General features: G+C 44.5%; 1 protein-coding gene and 1 long non-coding RNA gene across 18 annotated transcripts in view; one reads left to right on the top strand and one right to left on the bottom strand.

Moving 5' to 3' along the window:
- Nucleotides 1–19,744, top strand: part of LOC141780577 (RNA binding protein fox-1 homolog 3-like) — a 466,511-nt gene that overhangs the window by 432,906 nt on the left and 13,861 nt on the right. For 13 of the 17 annotated variants that reach the window (XM_074655868.1, XM_074655867.1, XM_074655853.1 and 10 more), the window contains 8 exons: nt 948–1,001; nt 4,234–4,326; nt 5,090–5,150; nt 5,239–5,292; nt 11,370–11,502; nt 13,613–13,652; nt 16,029–16,087; nt 19,173–19,251. In XM_074655868.1, coding sequence (XP_074511969.1) covers nt 948–1,001; nt 4,234–4,326; nt 5,090–5,150; nt 5,239–5,292; nt 11,370–11,502; nt 13,613–13,652; nt 16,029–16,087; nt 19,173–19,251 — 573 coding nt within the window. The remainder of the gene's footprint in view (nt 1–947; nt 1,002–4,233; nt 4,327–5,089; nt 5,151–5,238; nt 5,293–11,369; nt 11,503–13,612; nt 13,653–16,028; nt 16,088–19,172; nt 19,252–19,744) is intronic. The other 4 variants (XM_074655863.1, XM_074655866.1, XM_074655857.1 and 1 more) reach the window with 3 other exon arrangements.
- The window catches only part of LOC141780580 (uncharacterized), a 148,990-nt gene continuing 137,737 nt past the window's right edge, over nt 8,492–19,744 (bottom strand). Inside the window, exon 4 of the long non-coding RNA XR_012596702.1 lies at nt 8,492–8,843. This is a non-coding gene — a long non-coding RNA (uncharacterized LOC141780580). The remainder of the gene's footprint in view (nt 8,844–19,744) is intronic.

Genomic DNA, 19,744 nt, shown 5'->3' on the forward strand with positions numbered 1-19,744 from the left:
GTGTTTTTCGCTAACCCATAAACCCTCACCTCCTCGAGCCCACTCCACTCACTTCAGCCAGATAATAGCCAGCTCCTCCTAACCCCTATTAGTGGCTCAGTCAAACGATCCATCCATTCCCATTGAGCGTCGACCACATGGAAGGCCCATTTCTTCCCTGTTGTGCCGAAATGAAGGCGACGCGGACCGCTTGACAGGGTAATTACTTTTAATGAAATAATACGGCCATTGTAGACAGCAATTAAAAGTCGCTCTCACTCCGCTCATTAGAGGAACTTACAGTTTACTTTCATTCCTCTGTTTTCTAATGATCCAAAGGCAGGCCCTTTTAAATCGAAAGGCTGGAGCGTGTTAACCCCTGGGGACTGGCCCTTAGGTCCTGTTGACTGTGAGAGAGCACACAAACAAAGAGGAGGAAGAGAGAATAAAGAAGAGGCATATAAAAGGATAGGAAAGGTATATTCACAACTGATCCACCAAACTCTCCACCAAGTCAGAGCTCAGTTATCTGCTCAGGAGACTTGAAGAAGTGAGTTTTCCCCCAGGTGATCGCGGAGGTGGAGGAGGTTCCACATCTCATAACACAACTTCAAAATACAATTTTTTTCCTCTCTTTGTGTAAAAACAAGCAAAGAAACATCAGAAATGCTGATATGTAATCAAAGATCCGGTATTTTCTACAGATCGTGTGATCTCATTTCATATAGTATTGATAGGAATACAAAAAGCAGCAGCTATGACTTCTCTTTTTTTAAAAGCGTGCCAGCCAGCTTCAAGAAACTGTTTGCCGAGCTAACAAATGCAAATTGACCACCATTTCCTCACAAAAGTAACATTTCCATATTGCCTTAATGGTTTTTCTTTCTCCAGTCGTCCTTCTCATGAATTCGCAGTCAGTGAGGCTTTCTAACTCCATCTCTCTTCTCTTTTTCTTTTCCTCTCTGCAGCAATTTGGAAAGATTTTAGATGTGGAGATTATCTTTAATGAGCGAGGATCCAAGGTAAGTGAACTAGAACACCAGCTGCTTCATTACCATGTACTTCTTCTGTTTCATAATGATGGCATTAGTGTAGTGTGTACATTGGCTGAGAGTAGTGGTCCCTAAGCCTGGTCCTGGAGAGCTGCATCCACCGTGCCTCTCTTTCTCTTTCTCCCTCCCTCCCTGTTGTTTTTGTTGTTGCAGCTCTAACCCAAGTTGTGAATCATTAGCCCTGTCAATCAATTCATTATTGAGCTGTTTCACAATTCACTTAATCCACCAGCAGGCTGCAGGTCCTGAAGCTTATGGAATTGAAACTGCTTGTTTAGGGAGCGGCTGTTTGAAGCCTGGGTGTTGGTTCTACATTATTCAGGTTTTCTCATTTTGTTTTTTACATATACTATAATTCAGGATAAGAATAACGTTCTCGGGGGTGTTTTGCAAAATAAATGTAGTTTAGCTAAATTTGAAGGCTAATCCTACTTTCACCTCACATTTCAAGCTTTGGACAAACAGGATTGTGTGTTTTCTGTGTGGAGGCTTTTACACACCCAAGCTAATTTAATTTGTGATTTTAAAGGGAGCCAGTTCAAGCCCATGAAAAGACCAAAACCAACAATGTGTTAGTCCGTCTCTCAGCGCTTTCTGACTTCCCCCGCTCTCCACCGAGTCCATTGGTTCCAATTGAAGATGTAAGTCTTTAAAATTGGGTCACAGATATACAGATTTACTCTTAAAAAAAGGCTCAATATTTTCCCAAAACAGCTGCGGACTGTAGTTTTTAGTAAACCTTATTTGAACCGGACTAAATAGTGCCGTTGTTGAGGACTATTTTCAGCGGCGGATTAATCCACATTTGGTGCTCCAGTGAGTATTTCCGGCAGCAGGACGGCGTATTGATGTGTTATTTATAGTTTTTGGACAACAACGGAGTAGAACTGCAACGATTAAACAATTAGTTGTCAACTATTTAATTAATTGGCCAACTGTTTTGACAACCGATTAATCAGTTTGAGTATTTTATTATAGTTTTTTTTATGAAAGAAAAGTCATAATTCTCTGATTCCAGCTTTTTAAATGTGAATATAAATATATAATAATATAATAATAATCTAAATATATTTAAATTCAATATATTTTAAACTGAATATCTTTAAGTTTTGGACAAAACAAGATATTAGAGAACGTCTCGAGCTTTTTTAGAAACACTGATTGATATTTTTTACAATTTTCTGACATTTTATAGACCGAACAACTAATCGATTATTGAGAAAATAACCAACAGATTAATGGACAATTGCAGCCATACAATGGAGCTTTATGGCAAAGAGGAAGAAGATAAAACAGGCTTTGACTGCACTGAAAATACGTTGATTTTGGTCTTTTCATTGGATTTGTTGCCATTAAAAGCACAGAAAATCAGGAATAATCAATATAAATGTTACCTCTTAAAACCTTATTTTAACAGTGTCTAACAGCGTTGATCATGTTTGAATGCATTTCAAAGATAATCTGGACTCCTAAAGCATAAATACCAACAAGCCAGCAGAAAAATAGCCGCCGTGCTGCAGCGTTACTGCAGTATCAGTCTCCTAACCACCTACCATGGACAGGTGAAGCCCGCGGTGGTGTGAACAGCCGAGTGCTACTCATCCAGCTGTTCATTTAATAGAGTGTACTAAGCTCCACAGCTTTCCATTCATAAAGGAGACAGGGTCCCTGGCTGGGTGTTGAGGCATGAATACTATTGATTCCCATTCATACCTGGGAGTAGTTTGGGCTCGTATACAGGCATGCAGGGAGCCCTGGAAGCAGGCGACGCCGCCGCACTCAGCCCCCTCTGCCAGACAAGATTGAGCACCGGATAAACCTGCCTCCTCCGCCGTAACAAGCATTTATTGTTTGTGCCCTACAAAGCCATTACCCATGATGCCTCTCTCCCTCTCTCTCTCTCTCTCGCGCGCACCCTGTGTGCTATATAATGAACCTAGCAGGCCATTAATAAACAATCTATTTTCTATGAAGCTTTGGCAATTTGCATTCAATATGTTTGTCTCCTTTGAAAAATGGTGGCTCCACTCTCCCCTCTTGTAAGCTAATTATTTGTGCATGATAAAAAAAAAAAAAAGATAGAGGGGGTAACCACAGTCGGGTGAATGTCCAAAGGATTAATTTTGCCCTCAATTCCTTTTTTGAATTTATTTCTTTATCTCTCTTTCCCCAAGGACAGGTCCCGTGTTATTTATGCTAGGAATAGCAGCCCGGAGATCCTGTGTATGCATACGAGATCACGCCGCTCGCCATCTCTCACATGTATTACATCCTCAAGCAATTATCAGGCAGCGCCGGCCATGCTCCCGCTCCCCCTGCCCATACCTCTATAAGTATATATAGAAACCAAAAGGAATGGGACTTGTTTGGCCAGCATATCTTAATGCTTCCGCTATAGAGCTCAGGTCCAGTATCCCAGTCCACATAACTCAAGGAAGTGACAAACCCCCCAGGGGAGTGAGGGAGTCAGAGAGTTGAGGGTTGTGGGGGGGAAGGGGGATGGAAATGAGAGGTTGGGTATATTTTGGTGAGGGTTTAAAGTCAATATCCTCTTCTTTATCACAGAGGATGGTATTTGCGGTGACACCATTCACTTTTTTGCATCAATGAGCCGGTGTAATTTTTGCCTTCCATAAAAATGTCCCACTTATTAGAGCAAGTGAATTAGGAATAGCCAGAGATCAAGTTAACATCTCTCCGCGGAGAACTCGCACTCCTTCTCCTGTTGCCCACGTTCTTCAAAGGGAGATGGGGGCCGTTGTGAGTGGGCGCCGCTGCTGAAGTTGTGTAGATAATTATACGACTATTATGGCAGCTAACACAGTGTTTTGCATCCGCCGCTTCCTGACATTCACCCATGGCACCGGTGCTGTGCTGTTTAATTGGGTAAAGCAGGCAGGTTTGTTGGTGTTGTTGCGTGAGGTCATGTCACCGTTATCCTCTCCTCCTCGGATCTCTCTGTTTGCTGTTTCCTGACGCCTCACTAACTGCCTCTAATTAATCTGGCTGCTTACAACTCGACTCTGCCGCCGCTGCTGCTCACCTACTCCTGTCTTCTCACCTCTCTTTCCCTTTCTCTCCCCTTTCTTTTTCCCCCCTCTCTGCGTGAATGTGTGCGTGTGTGTGTGTGTGTGTGTGTGTATGTGTGTCCATCCTTTCCTTCTCCTTTTTTCTCTACCGGTGGCTAACGTGGCGCTCTCAGGGCTTTGGGTTTGTAACTTTTGAAACAAGCACAGATGCTGATCGTGCACGGGAGAAACTAAACGGTACAATCGTAGAGGGACGCAAAATAGAGGTGCTTTCATTTTTTCCCTTTTCCCATCATTTTTCTACTTCCTGCCTGCTGCCTCCTAAACTTACCTATAAACCCATGCATCAGCATGTGGCTGTGTGTGTGTGTGTGTGTGGAGATCTGCATCCCTGAATGTATGTGGATGCATGCATGCATAATGGTGCGTATAAGTTGTTCTCAGTAGAAAGCGGGATCCATACATGTCAACCTGGACACGCCAGTTGTCCATCATTACCTGACAATGCAGAATGAATGCATGCCATCATCCTCTGGGTTTCCTGTCAAATCTGAGAAGACCCGCACTCCCCTGTCACCATTGTTTAGTGTTTGCCTGCTCTAATTCTGCTCTCGTTGACGACGAGCCGAGCCTCCCCCGCTCAGTCATTCTCATCAGGTCAATAGAAGAAAATCAAAGCACTGTCTGTGTTTTTCTTTTGGAATCCATTTGTTTATCCGACCAATTACTGATTTTGGAGGATGTTATTATTTTTTTTATTCATACCTGTGGGTAATTGGTGCATGCTTTCTCCCCCGTTTCCAGTAATTTAATAATCTGTAAGGAAATTGAAATGATGAATAAATTCATGAAAGGGTGAACCAATCACACCAAAGTGCTACATGCATTTACATAATTTATTTATTTATCTATTCTTTTTGAATGTGTCTTGGTTTGCTGCTTGCTTTTTTTTTGCCCATTCCTGGATATCTGGATAGTAAATGTGAAGGTGTGTGATAACAGGCTGCGTGTTTTCGTTGCTTTGAACAGGTGAACAATGCAACAGCACGAGTGATGACAAACAAAAAAGTGGCCAACCCTTACACGAATGGTAAGTGCAGGGCCGTATCATAAAAACCTGAAAAAATAATAACATGTAGTTCTTGTTGTCAGTTGAGATTTGTTGTTGTGTTCACCAGGATGGAAGCTGAATCCGGTGGTGGGAGCTGTCTATGGTCCTGAACTGTATGCCGGTAAGAGAGCCGCAGCTTCTGCAGTTAGAATTTAGAGTGTTTTTCTCTCTGCCTTCCACCTCATGCACCGTACCTGAGGCCACTATCAGCCGCAGCCAATCCCAATCTGACCCCTGAATTTCTACAATCGGGCTCATCCTGAACCTACTGAACATGAAATTCCCCTCAAATCAAAGTGAATCTGAGAGCGGCCCAGATAAGCAGTGGATGATCCAAGCCTCTCTGAGTGGCTGAGGGAGCCTGAGCCATTGTTTGCGCCGTGTGCAACTGTAAAGCTGAAAAAAAATGATTTCAAGAGCAAGCGCCCCTGCAACTGTTATCAGATTGTGGAGGCTGCTGCTGTGGATGGATTTGCCAAGTGCGCCAGATTGACTTTTACAGAGCTAACCGAATAAGGGAGATTGAGTGAGCGATATTGTTGGCACCTACCCTGTCGAAGGCCGCTATTCCTTCTGGTCTCAGTAATGGAGGAATGAGATGAGCTCAGTGGGGTTTTCCCTATCTCTCTCTCTGCCTCGACATGCCAGCTTTATTGCTGTATGTTATATGAACCCTTTGCATTTTAATGAGGGGGAAATGGTACTATTTCATTTGGAAGAAGTGCTGAGCACATCGCGCCACTTTAACGGCTTTCCTTTCTGCTCATTAGACTAAAATCTGTTCATTCCCCGGACAGCTTTACGGCGAACCTCTAAATAACTGTCCATGACAGAAAGCAGTCATCTATCATTTTTATTTCATCCCCAACCCCTCACCCCCTCCATGCCTTCTCCCACCCACCTCCCCCCTCCCCACCCCACCCAACACTCCCTCGGTTTCGACATCTCCCCCTGATAATTATGCACACACATAAACATACACACATCCCTCTGTAGGTGCACGCACATGCTCAAACATGTACATTATGCCATGGTCAGGTGGAATTTTCACTTATTTAAAAATGTGGACATTAAGTAAGTGTTACCTTACATAAACAATCATTTCACTGACCTATATACACACACAACACTATCCCCTGCCCTGTTTTTACACTCAGACCAAAGCATTCCAGCATACAGAAATAGATAACCTATGTAGAACACAGACACTAATACATGTCCCCTCTTTCATGCACACTTTCTCCATTTTACACTCACACACATTCACGCACACACACACACACACACACACTTCCCAAATCATCTCATAAATCAGAGGGAGTGTGGTCCACCACTCCAGGCAGGGGAAGCAGGAGGGGTTGGGTGATTTATTGGCTGCTAATTTTTCAAGTCGTCTTGACATGGCACTGGAGTTTGCCAAGCCTAAACGACAACATATGCTTGCCAGCTGGGAAGATGGGAAACATAAATAAGAGATACATTTTTTTGAAACAAACCCGCCCTAATGAGCGGCAAAAGGCCGTTTTAGCTCTGAAAAAAAAAGAAAAAAAGAAAACCCTGACCATGTCTTTTGACTATGATGTTTCTCCCCTCCCGAAAGAAAGAAAAAAAAAACAAGAATGAGGTTTTGCGGGATTCAGGACGTATTCCAAAATCATCATAGCTACAGTTAATATACTTTTGGTGGGAGTAAAATGGGATATAAAGGCGATTAATCACTGTTTATCAGTCCTCATTTCTGTGCGGGAGATCAGTGAAATTGGGAGCCATAAATCCTGGCTCGGTGACAGCACACTTCGTCTCCATTCGTCCTGGCGCTACAGGTTTATTGTCCTCAAAACCCATTCAGGAGAATGACGGATGAGAGCCTCATGCCGGCTCCCCGCTCTTAACCTCTTCCAGGGTAGATTGGCTCCTCCTACTGATGGAGGATGGAGGAGGGGGGGTAGTTGGTAGGGTACAGGCAGGCGGCGGAAACCCAGAGTCCATGTCCTCTGTCGCCACCTAACACCCAAACCTCCCCCAGGAGCTTGCTACAGGGAGGAGGGGGGGGTCGTGGTCCAGGAAAGAGGAGCAAGGTGATTGGGTTTCCCAGTCAAATGGAGGGATTGGCAATAAAACATAGCAGTGGCACAAATCATGGTGTGTGGCAGCTGGTAGGCATCCAGTATCTGTGCTCACCTTTGTCCTCTTTTACTGTGCGCTGATCTGGTTTACATGAAAAACTTTTTGTAGAACAAACCCCCACTGCCTCGTATATATAGGTCTGTTCATATATAACACCGGACATCTTTGTCCTGGTCCATTTTTTATTTGCTTAATGACACTTGCACAAGTGTCTGTTTATACAGTTTGTAAATATGTATGTATGCAGTGAGTGGGTGTGTAACTAAAAGTATAGTACAAATGTGAGTGTGTACAGGAATGGTGTAGACTTCTGTACATGTACATGCATTTTGATTTGGGTTTATGTATTGTTTTAAACATGCGTAATTAGTATAATGCCAAGTGTATCTACATATGTAAAGAGTAGAGTGCATAAGTATATGTTCATGTATACATGCACAGGTATAATAACTTTATTTTAGGGCTGTCAAAGTTAACGCAATAATAACGCTTTCATTTGTTTTAAGCCACTCTTTAACGCATTAACGCAACTTGCGTTTTTTTAGGTTGTAGCAATCTCAGCTTTAAAGCTAGAGCGAAGATACTTGCATCATAACTAGAAATTAAAAATCTTAAGGAATCTATTGGTACCAACCATGGCATACTGGCTTGTCGAGAAAGAGGTTAAATAACGCTCCAAACAAACGCTAAATTTTTCAGGCGAAAAATGTCATGGCCATTTTTAAAAGGGTTGCTTGACCTCTGACCTCAATATATATGAATGAAAATGGGTTCTATGGGTACCCACAAGTCTCCCCTTTACAGACATGCCCACTTTATGATAATCACATGCAGTTTTGGGGCAAGTCATAGTCAAGTCAACACACTGACACACTGACAGCTGTTGTTGTCTGTTGGGCTGGAGTTTGCCATGTCATGATTTGAGCATATTTGTTATGTTAAATGCAGTACCTGTGAGGGTTTCTGGACAATATCTGTCATTATTTTGTGTTGTTAATTGATTTCCAGTAATGAATATATACATACATTTGCATAAAGCAGAATAATTGTCCATTCCCATGTTGATAAGAGCATTAAATACTTGATTAAGGTACATTTGAACGGATAAAAAAGTGTGATTAATTTGCGATTAATCACGATTAACTATGGACAATCATGCGATTAATCGTGATTAAATATTTTAATCATTTTTTAAAAAACAAGTTGTAATGCAAGATATGGATCTGTATCATAATTTTTTTAATTGGCATTCATTTTCTTATTTTCACATTAATTATAAAAAATAACAAAACAGTTGCAGATATAAATATTATATCATAACATGGAAAATATAATTAAAAATATAAAAAAAAAAACATTTGGAGGCAGATCTGCATGCAAAACATTTACCACCGTTTAGCTCATTTTACAATAATTGGCAAACTTTTCTGGATTATTCCTCGCGTTGGATGTTTTCAGCACCATGGACAGCTGCCACTTAGAAATCCCTTCATATGGCCAGTCCCCTCAGGCTAACAGAGAGAGGCTCTCCTCTGCAGCTAATTCCTAAGGAGACAGGAGATGAGTAGCTTTTTCATTCACCGGTTCACATTTTCTGCTACTAAGGTGGAGTTTTCTTGAGTACTCGTGGAAAAAACTAGCAGCTGTATAAATGACAGAAAAAGAAAGGCTAATTGCCATCTTAATATATGTAGACAGATCCTTTCATTGTTGGAGTGTACGTTAGGGGGATAATTAAGCTCCAGACTCTTGATTAGATTAAGCTGTTTTTGGTCCCCAGTGCGTGGATTAAGTGCTCATTGCCCGATGTATTTGAGCAGGAAGTATTAGAGAGATCAACCTTGTGGAAAATCAGATCTTTCTTTATGGGAGCCGGTTATGACCCCATCATTGGCACAGAGCTGGATTACCTCAGGTCCAACTGGCTCTGCAGGTATTGAGCTTCTCTCAAGTTGACACATATGACATATGAGGTGCAGCGTGACCCCGCCGCCCTCCAGCGCATAACTCATATTTTCTCCAGCCCCCCTCCCGGAAAAGGTGTTTGACTTTGGTGGCTAGACCAGGTTTGTGCTCTCATACACCGTAGCTGTTGTTGCTTTTCACAGGCTTACCAAGGTGTGACAGTGCCTTTGATTTATGGGTTATTATTGAAGCAGTGTAGCCTATCGCCAACTCATTATAAGTTTACATTCACATACATCACTGCATGCATATTGCATACAAATTTTCCAAAAAAGAAAGAAAGAGGCAATTGGACTCTCTGGGGCCCAGAAATAGTACCGATTTGTTAAGAAGAGGGGGGGAAAAAACACACCTCGGAAACTATCAAAGAGGATTGTTTTTGCCCTTTAGCAACTGCACTCAGATGTCCACTGCTCCAAAAAAAGAGACTAATTTAAATGTCAAGGTCAGCATTATAAATCACTTGGGGGAAAGGGGGCACCCTGCGAGTCCAGGCAGTCTATTGGTACGTTGGCAGCAAACAAAGTGCCCATGCACCTTGGTGGGTGTGTGGTGAAGGGGGATGGGGGGAGGGGGTATGTGGGCGTTACCTGGCCAAATGAGACGCAGAGTTTGAATATGTGTGCGGACCCACTAATGGAGCGTGATGTTAATGGCGGAAGACATTAAACCTGGCTCTCTGTGTTTTTAAAAGCGCCACTAATCTGTCTCCCTGTCAGCTTTATTGAGGCAGCAGGGCTAGGGTGTGCATCGTTCATTAGGGTGTTCACTGGCCTCGTACACCTGCAGGGTTAATGCTGCACGCGGGCACAGTAACGCCGCGCCGTCGCTCCTCAGGAAAAAAAACCTATACGCACACCGATTATATACGAGCTACCGTGGAGTCTAGTTTATCTGGCATTGCGAGGGGGACTGCCTGCCGCCTCTTTTGGTTGCAGCGGGTTCATCTAAAACACATCGGATACATGTTATATAACCCCCACATCCCCTCCCCCAACAAGACCAGACAGGAGCCCCCCCCCCGTCACAGAGTGATCTCTGATTGGAGAAACCAAAGTGGTCTGTGATGAATTCGCCCAAAACATGTCATGGAAATGAATAAAGAATAATAAGGTGAGGGGAGGGTGATGAGGGGGCGTCGCTGGGGATGACGAATAATGGGGTTGACTGTGTTGTGATGGACTAGGCAATGGGGGAAGGAGAGAGGGTGAAGAACCGAGGTGAGGGGGGATGTGAGGGAATTTTCGATTGCTGGAAGAGAGGAGGCCAACTTAATCATGTCTGGAGATCGGTGTGTTTGTATGCACCTCCACAGCTTGTAATCAGACAGCCACTGGACTGATTGAAGGTTAAGTAGAGAGCTGAGGATCACATCGCCTGTCCTCTAATCTGTGACCGCGGACATTGTGCCGCACCATCATACCGACCCCTTTGCCACCCACCCTGAAGCCTTTCACCACCACCACCCTCCCTTTCTCATCCAACCGGTAGCCGTCAGCAGAGGACATATGTAGCTGTGTGATTGGCTAAAGATGGTCCCCAGATGGGTTCCGAGATGGGGGTCATGCTGAGGTTTGGGCCTTGGCTGTCCGGCCCATCTGCTCCGTTTTTCCCTTGGGGAAAGTTCTGAACATCTAGTCAGGTTGTTCAACAAACGCTCACCTCCCATTCGACTGCAGCCAACACCTAGAAACGCCCTCTACCTCTCCCCTGTCCACCCTCCCGCTGTTCCCCTCGCTGCTAGCCCATTGTGTCTAAACTATGCAAAAGCCGTGGTGCGAAACTAGTGGTATTGCATCCATTACCTGCCTATGCTTCAAGGCTGCCCCTCGCCAGGCATCAGGAAAGGATGCGTACAGCAAATGTGGATCCTTGCTGAGTACGGCACAAAGCAGCGAGCTGGGAAAGGGGAGAGTGCTCGATGAGGCGCACCTAGAAAAGATTAAATCTATTGTTTCCTTGTCTTCCCCATAATGCATTCTGTCATAGGGAAAGCAGTGCCACACGTCTCTCTCTAATGTATTCTGTCATAAGGTAAGCAATGCCAAGTCGAGGATGTTCTCTGAAAGTCATTCTCTCTTGTCTCTCGTGTGTTTCCTTCCATAGTAACAGGGTTTCCCTACCCTGCCACAGGCGCTACGGTGGCCTATAGGGGTGCCCACTTGCGAGGTCGGGGGCGGGCTGTGTACAACACGTTCCGCACGGCTCCACCACCACCACCCATCCCAGCTTACGGAGCGTGAGTATTGAATCTCTAACCTAAACAACAATGAACCCTTTGGACAGCGTCTGACTGCATGGTTGTGTTCATGCTGTAGAATGAGTGTGTATACAAGGCTTCCACGCTCTAGTTATTAATTATGTGTTTGCATGCACATGCTTGAGTTGTCCATACTGTATTTGTCTAAATTTAGTTGGTTCGTTGATTATAGGTCATTTTGGTATTAGTTGACTAAGATTTCTTTAGTGCATTAGTCATTGATTTTATGCTTTTTTCATAATGACTATTTCCAAGAAACGTATGAGGACATCTTTGGTAAACATAGGATTTAAAGGGACCCTATGTAGGATTCAGAAATTGCTTGTTAACAGTCAGCATCCTGTTGCTCACACTACGCGAGCGAGCATCGGTCAAAACAGTGAGGCAACACACACGTGACTGAGCGTAATTAACAGGCATCATTTTGGTTAACGTTAGCAACATTAGCCAGCTAAAACCACAATATCGCTATATATTTCACATGCTTGGCAGTAACGTTAGCTTACCAAACGAAGGTCTTCTCCATGAATCGACAGCCCGGCCGATGTTGATCCTAGTTTTTGCCTGACGTCGGTCACATTCTTGTTTTGCAAGATGGGCTTCACTTGATATAACTTTGTTTTTTTTATGCTTCCGTGGAGTTTGTGTTGGAGTTTGAGTTGTGGTGGCGGCTTGTCGTTTGTTGCCGTTAGCGGACTCCATTTCTAACTGAACCTTAGCTATGGTTGCACACTGTTAGCCCTGTAGCGGAGCTGAAAATAAAGACACTCGCGAGCGTGCATGATGTCACATCTGTTGAATTTTCCCGGATTAACAGGCCCAGGTTTTTCACATTAAAAGCAGTCTACGGGCTGATAGAGGAAACCAAGTAATTTGCGGAATGTTGCATTTTTGTTTAGGTTAGGTTACAACCTGTTCACACATTGACAAAAAAAAAGATGTATACATGTAAAAGATTACATACAGTCCCTTTAAAATGGTGCTTGTATGTGATTCTTTGTGAAGAAACTCAGTTTTACAGATCTGTTTGATTAAATAAACAAATCAATTAGTCAAAAAAAATCTTTTGCGTGTTAGTTGACGTAAGTACGAATTTATTTGGTCATAGACAGCCCTGAAGTTTGCGTGAGTTAGTCATAATTTCACAATTTCAAAGAGTCTTAAGAACATGTACTTGATGCTCAACAGTGTCATAATACTGTATATTGTTTTGTCCTATTTTTTGATAAGATTACACCAAACATGTATTATCAAACACATTACTGCAGTTTGTTCAAATGTAAAGCTTGGTCATCAGGTGTTGCTGTCCGTTTACTTTGCCATCCTCCCTTGAGGGGAGGTGAAATCCTTGTTGCTATATAGGTATGTACATGCCCTAACTCTGCCCGTCCTTATATTTGTACGTTGTCTATTGACAAAGGAGGAACTAACAAAGCCACAGGGAGAGCTGTAGAGAGCTGAGATAGCGTATTACTGGGCAGATCTCACTGGACTGTGACCAGGGTCCATGCTGATCTCCTGGCTTTGTGCAGCCCTGCCTCACACTCGTCTCTTATCAGCAGTGGTCTGTGTGGCCGTGGGAGAGGTCTGACGGGGGCCGGCCGAGGGCCCAGTATAGCTGTCTATCTGTGATTAGATCAGGATCTGTCTTACTGCAGAGAGACTCACTGCCGAAGCCGGGACTGGAAATCCCACGTCCCCTTTCCCCTCCCTCCCACTCCGGGGCCCTTTGCTACTGATGGCAGCTGGTTGATTTATATAGCAGAGTCATGTGATGGAGCTCCTTCGCTGCTTTTCCTTTTGTCCTCCCCTCCTCTCACCGCCGCCGCCAGCCCTCCTGACAACACTGCAGCAACTGGAAAGACAAACAATTTTACCAGAGCAGAAAATTGGACAGGGGATGTGAAATGGTTGCACTTTTCGCTTTAATGTGTCATTCATTATTTGTGGTACAGTACACTAACGCTGCAAAGAGCTGACCCTGCAGACCCTCAAATGGTTGGAAAAAGGAAGCGCGTTAAGGGCTGAGATTCAGTAGGGTAGCACGAAATCAACTAACGCTTCTTTTTCCTGTTCTCTGATTTCACAGGGTGGTGTACCAAGATGGCTTCTATGGTGCAGAGATCTATGTAAGTACAGTTAGCTTTTTTTCTCTCTCGCCTGCTTAGATGAAACAGAAGCAAAGCAGACAAAAAAGCCCAGCCCTGGAGACAAAAACGTGATCTCCTCATCCCCCAGCGTTCTCCCAGCCTCGCTGCCAAGCCGGCGTCGATTAGGCCTCTGTCTGCTGTGCCAAGAAACCCAACAACAAAATTTAAAACCCCCTCAGCTCCTCCCTCCTCTCTTCCTATGATCTCAGACTTTGGCAAAGAGGCAGACCCGGGCTCAGTGTCCCGTGTCAAGTTAGGTCATTTCTTACTTTAGATTTGTCTGGGTTTTTGAGGTGGCCTGTCTTCTGCAGCCCCTCTCCCCCCATCCCCTTCTCGCTACCTCTTTCCTCCTCTGCCCTGTTTTGTGTTTGTGTACACTCAGAGGGTTTGGCCGGGATATCCCTGCCTGCCCCAGGGGGTCTGTGCAGGCCTGAGTGGAGCCAGTTCCTCCCAGCCATCACCATGTGGGAGATAAGAGGAGCGGCAGCAGATAAAGGGATTAGCCGTCCCTCTGGAGCTGTCCGTGCAGGCAGGGTCATATCAGGGGTTGGCCCTGCTGCACGTCGCCCTTGACAGAGAAAAGCATGGACGCTGTGGAGATAATGCTGAAATTACCACGCTGCCCCACTTTGACATAAGTCCAAACCTTTGCGGGGGGATGTAATTTGTCCCTTTGATTTTTTTTCTTTCTCTGCCGCCGTCTGCCGAGATAGCGAGATGACAGTGGGTGCAGCAGCAATGACAGTTGCCTCTCACTTTCACCCGGACGACCAGTGTCTGGGAGCGAAAATGCTGAACCTCGGTGATATATGACTTACACACCAGCCCACATGATAGGACTGTATTTCACTGTTTTTTATTGTAGCGACATCCACCGCCATAGACGAGACCCGGGCTGTGCGTGTGCTCTGAGTGATATTGTTTGTCTCTCACACTCGTTCAGCCACCTCCAGCTAAGTCCTGCACCCCGATGTCCCCTGACCGAGGCCTCGGCCCGGTTGCTCCATCACTCAACCCATCACGCCAGCCCCCGGTGCTGCTTCACTGCCATTAGTTTTGGCACCGGCCACTGCACTGCTTCAGACTGGCCGAGTGTGCGCAGAGGTCTCGAGTGACCAAGAGGAAGCCCGTCCCTTAGCCCTCTATGTCCTCCACAATCATTCAGTGGACACTGCCTTGCTGTCAAAACCAGCCGGGCTGATGTGTCGAAGCTTCCTTTTTTTGGAAATGGATGACCTGCTGATACATTAGCAGAAACTGGATGCAAACACGTCTAAATATACTCTACATACATTGCATGTGCTAATACATATGCATGCATGCACCTCCATGTAGAAGCACACACGAGCGCGTACATACATGAATGCACAAACACACACTCTGCACGACAAAATAACAAATGTGCCGCACTGTTGTGTGCAGGATTTGACAATGTGGGAGAGTGATTTATTGGCCTGTGTTTGTTCAGGCTGTTGCTGTAATCAGCGCAGTCCCGAGGCATAGCTGTCCCACAGGAAGTCATCTGCCTCGAGTGCTGTGACTTCCTGCCTCCGTGGAAAACCTTTTGAGGGTGAATTGGGGGAGCGAGATTCAATAGCTGTGGCCCCTGACCTGATTTCATGTGCAGCCGCAGCCGCGAACATCCCGCCGTTGCCTCTCTCTCTCTGCACCACTCTCTCCGTCGGACGTCTTCCCCCCTTGAGTTTAAAAATTAATGAAAACATGCATTATTAAAAGCCACCTATCCACGGTATGGACGCAGATGGGCACACACTCCACTGGCACTAATAGAAAAACAGTGGGAGAACAGCTTCATTTTTCAAAGAGAGTAATAGCAGCACTCCACAATGAGGTCTTTAATTCCTTCCCCACTCTGGCAAATGAATACAGCGGTCCTGACTCCCCAACGGTCCGGCCCGTCTTCTGCCTCCTTACTTCATTTGCGAGCCAGGGGGGTCATGTAAAGGAAAAAAGGGTCTCTTCAATAATGTAGCGGCAGAGCTTCCTCAATCTAAAAATGGGCTGAATTTGGGGAGTTGGCTCACATGGCGTGCCGTTGCTGCTACTCGGATGAGCCTTTAGTGTCACAATGGCTCTCGGAACATCATTCACCCCCCTGTTGCCACAACTTACCTAATGCACCATACATCAAACAGCACCCTCTGGTGTGTGAGAGGGACCCTGCAGTCGGGGGGGGATGTGGGCAGATGAGCAAAAGACTGTGCAGTGACATTTAACTATTAAGGCAATTTAAAGCTCTATGTCTGTATTGTTGTTTCCGTGTGTCTCTGAGATCTAACCTTTCTGTGCAGGTTGAGCTTAATCATTGATTAACATGGTGCTGTTTTTTAACAGGGTGGCTATGCAGCATACAGATTTGCCCAGCCCACCACCACCGCTGCTTACAGTGACAGGTGAGAGTCCTCTCTCTCATCCTCTCTTTTCTTTACGTACCATTATGTTGCTCAAGGATTGCTGAATGTTTAAAGTGTTGCATGCTATACAGCAGGCCCAGATGTTATTAATTATATGGTATCAGAAATCAATATGTGAATCATTATGTAACCACAGTGGTCTCAAAGGCAAACTCCACCCTGAAATACCTAATTAGTAGGGCTGTCAATCGATTCAAATATTTAATCACAATTAATTGCAAATTAATCACACATTTTTTATCTCTTCAAAATGTAACTTAAAGGGATTTGTCAAATATTTAATACTCAACATGGGAGTGGGCATATATGCTTGCTTTATGCAAATGTATATATATATATATATATCTTTATTACTGGAAATTAACAACACTAAACAATAACAAATCCACAATGCAACTGCATTTCCGACAAGCTATTATGACATCGTTGGTACCAATGGATTCCTTAGGTGTTCTAGTTTCATATGATATCAGTATCGTCACTCTAGCTTTGAAACTGAGCCCGCTACAACCTAAAAATCGCAAGTTGCATTAATGTGTCAAAAGAAATTAATGGCGTTAAAACAAATTTGCATCAACGCGTTATTATCGCGTTAACTTTGACAGCTCCGCTAATTACATTAATGTACAGGCATCTATAATTTATCTTTTTAGATATTATTTTGAAATCTATGGTAGAGCAGGGAGAGATTGCATTTCCCCCCCCATCAGCAGAAGAAACAGAATGTAATGCTAAATAATAAAACACATGTTGAGTTTTAGCGAGCGAGTCAGAGTAAACACATCTGCACCGTGTTCGACAAGCCATCTTTGTTAATGTGAACTTCGATTTAAAGCAACAAGTTGATCCTGCAGGCTGTCAAATAGAGGAAATTACTGACCGAAGTAGAAATAGATGAGGAAGACTGAAGGAAACGGAGTGCACCGCAAAACACACTCCATCACAAAATAAGTGTTGGAATGCAGTAAACATCGCAGAGTGATATCTAACAACGTAGAAGTAGCAAAAAAGGTGGATTTTTAAAGCAAGCACAGTGTTTCCCTGACGAAAAAGCAACACATCTACGGATGGAGAAATGTATGTGATGAATGAGGGGCTGCTTCACCAGCGTTTTACAATATTATGTGTAGGTTATTTAGGGTTTCTTGTTTTTTTTTCTTCCTCTCCAGTTATCTATTAAGCAAACCGCCATATTCTTTTTAGCTTGGAGCTAAAAGAACACACACAAAAAAAAAAAAAAGACTAACCTTGTTGGACTCGATGAGAAAAGCAGTGATATATGTCGTGACTCTCTGCTTGTGATGGGAGAGTGGGTATATCACTGCGGTATTTATGAATGGCCTCAGGTCTGTGGAAGGGGGAGACGGAGAGAGAGGGAGAGATGGACCGGCAGGAACTCTATCACTTCTGAGTGATGTCACTCCGGTTCAGGTGTGCTCCGTTTGAGGAGGCGTCGCTGATTCATTTCGGCCACTGAAAGCCGTTGTCAGCCGGGATGTGGGCTGGTTTGGGAATCTAATCTGGGAAGGATTGAGCATGTCACTTGTGATAACGTACACCCTGCCTGAGAGCCTGAAGATCATATCGATAATGTAAGATTTATCAGGCCTCGCCGCGGCTCGAATTATGAGCAGCCGTGCTCGGCGAGAGCAGAAATTGGACAGCGGCTTTTTTTTTTTTTTTCTCCGAGTGATTTAATTCCTGTTTCTCTTGCCTATACTTTTCCCTGAGATTTAATGTAATTCGCCCCCAAGTTGTTTGTTTTGCTTTGTCTGTTTGTTTCCTTTTGAATAAGCGGTCATGCCCATTGGATCAATAGGGGTTTGTTGGTATTGTTTCAGCAATACCTTATCAGACTTAACCGCGGAGCAGTCAGACAATCATGAAAAGAGGTCACCAGGATTGTGGGAGGCGTGTGAAAACCCCTGCAAAATATGAAACATTTATTATCTGAAAAGCCTACAGTGCTCACAGGCTGCATTACCAAAGCCTTTAAGTAACTCGACAGAGTTCATACCAGTGAGTGTGATGTATCAGAGAGGCCCCTGTGAGGAGCCAGTCACATTGTGGGAGACGCTGCCGGCTTCCAATCAGCTCTGTCGAGGCTCTGTGACCTTGTGCAGGGTGGTTTGACCTGCCGGTCGTCAGCAGTGCCACTCTGGTGAGAGTCATTTTGTAGATATATTAGCCTTAGAGGGCCTGTGGGGTTCGGTGCTCACTGAAGATAAGAGGACCACGGAGACGTCCCCTGACCATCTCGTGGCGCCGGCCTTCCTCCCCAAGGAGCCGAGTGATTTCACGTCCTGCTCACTGACCTTGGGTGCTGCCGGACTCAAACGGACCGAGCCGTATTTAGATCTTATATAACTCAATGTAGCTCATGCGAAAAAAGGCATTGAGCACTGTATGTCTTGTTGTCTCCTTTAGGAGAATTTCTTCCCCTCTCTCTCCACTCTTTTTTTTTTTTATTCCTGGTTGAGTTGGTGCCCTCAGTCCTTGGCTGGGTGTGCCTTATCTGCTCCGTGCAGACCCTCATTTGCAAGCGAGCATTGAAGAGAAAAAAAAAAAGGGAAAGTAAATAGAGGAATATGTGAAGTCGAATAAATAAATAAATGAGGCAGACACATCTTGTCCTGTCTCAGAAGGAAATTGGAAGGATTAGTTCCAAACCAGCAACAATGAAAAGACAGGGGCGTGAGCCCAGTGTGCAGCCTGGGTAAACAAGAACAGGGTGAGAGACCAAGCCCTCCAGCACCAACTGTTTCCTTCTTCTCCTCCTCTGCCTCCCTCTCTCTCTCTCTCTGCTCATTACCTATTCCATCCACCTAATCAAGATGACAATGAAAAGACAAGTATAATTCACCAACCTTTGAACTCGCCTTTTTGAACCACCTTGTATAATGTAGGAAGCCCAGGAGGCCGAGGAGGGAAATAATTGATTGTGTTAGAGACTTGAAAGAGTTGACTTGAGGGGTTGCGCATTAAACAAGCATGCATAAATGTTCTGCTCTCCTCATCAATGATGGATCAATGAGCCGTGTTCTCTGTGCCTCCTGTTGTGCAGCTATGGCAGAGTCTATGCAACAGCAGACCCCTACCACCACACGATTGGCCCTGCCGCCACATACAGTGTGGGGACTATGGTAAGTCTATGAGACCGACCGCCGCCGCTTTTTTTGTCTGCACCCTGTCTGAAACATCACAACACGAGCTAGCACACACACAAGAACTCACACTCCGAAATAAAGACCAGAGACTGCAGCGGTCACTGGTTTTTATTTATGTATTTATTCATCAATTGATTTTAGTTTTTTGTCATGCTATGTGGCACACCCTAGTGGAGCTGAGCGGTACTGTAAATCCCCGGCATGTGAAATTGGCTCAGACATTTAGTGCAACAAACTTATGTTATGCCACCTCATGCAATATTAATTTGACACGAGTTCCTTCCTGAAAACGAGTATGAGTGATTACTGCAGTATGTGTTTTATTTCATAACACAAACTTTGCATCTTTAACATAAGTACATTTCCCAAGCTTTTCTGTTCCATTCTCCATCACTCAGCTCGCTACAGAGTGAGTTGGATTCACTTTTGTTTTGTTTTTTCCCATTCAGCCAAACCAAAACTTGAAGGG

The sequence above is a fragment of the Sebastes fasciatus genome, chromosome 13, assembly GCF_043250625.1.
Source record: "Sebastes fasciatus isolate fSebFas1 chromosome 13, fSebFas1.pri, whole genome shotgun sequence".
Taxonomy (NCBI): domain Eukaryota; kingdom Metazoa; phylum Chordata; class Actinopteri; order Perciformes; family Sebastidae; genus Sebastes; species Sebastes fasciatus.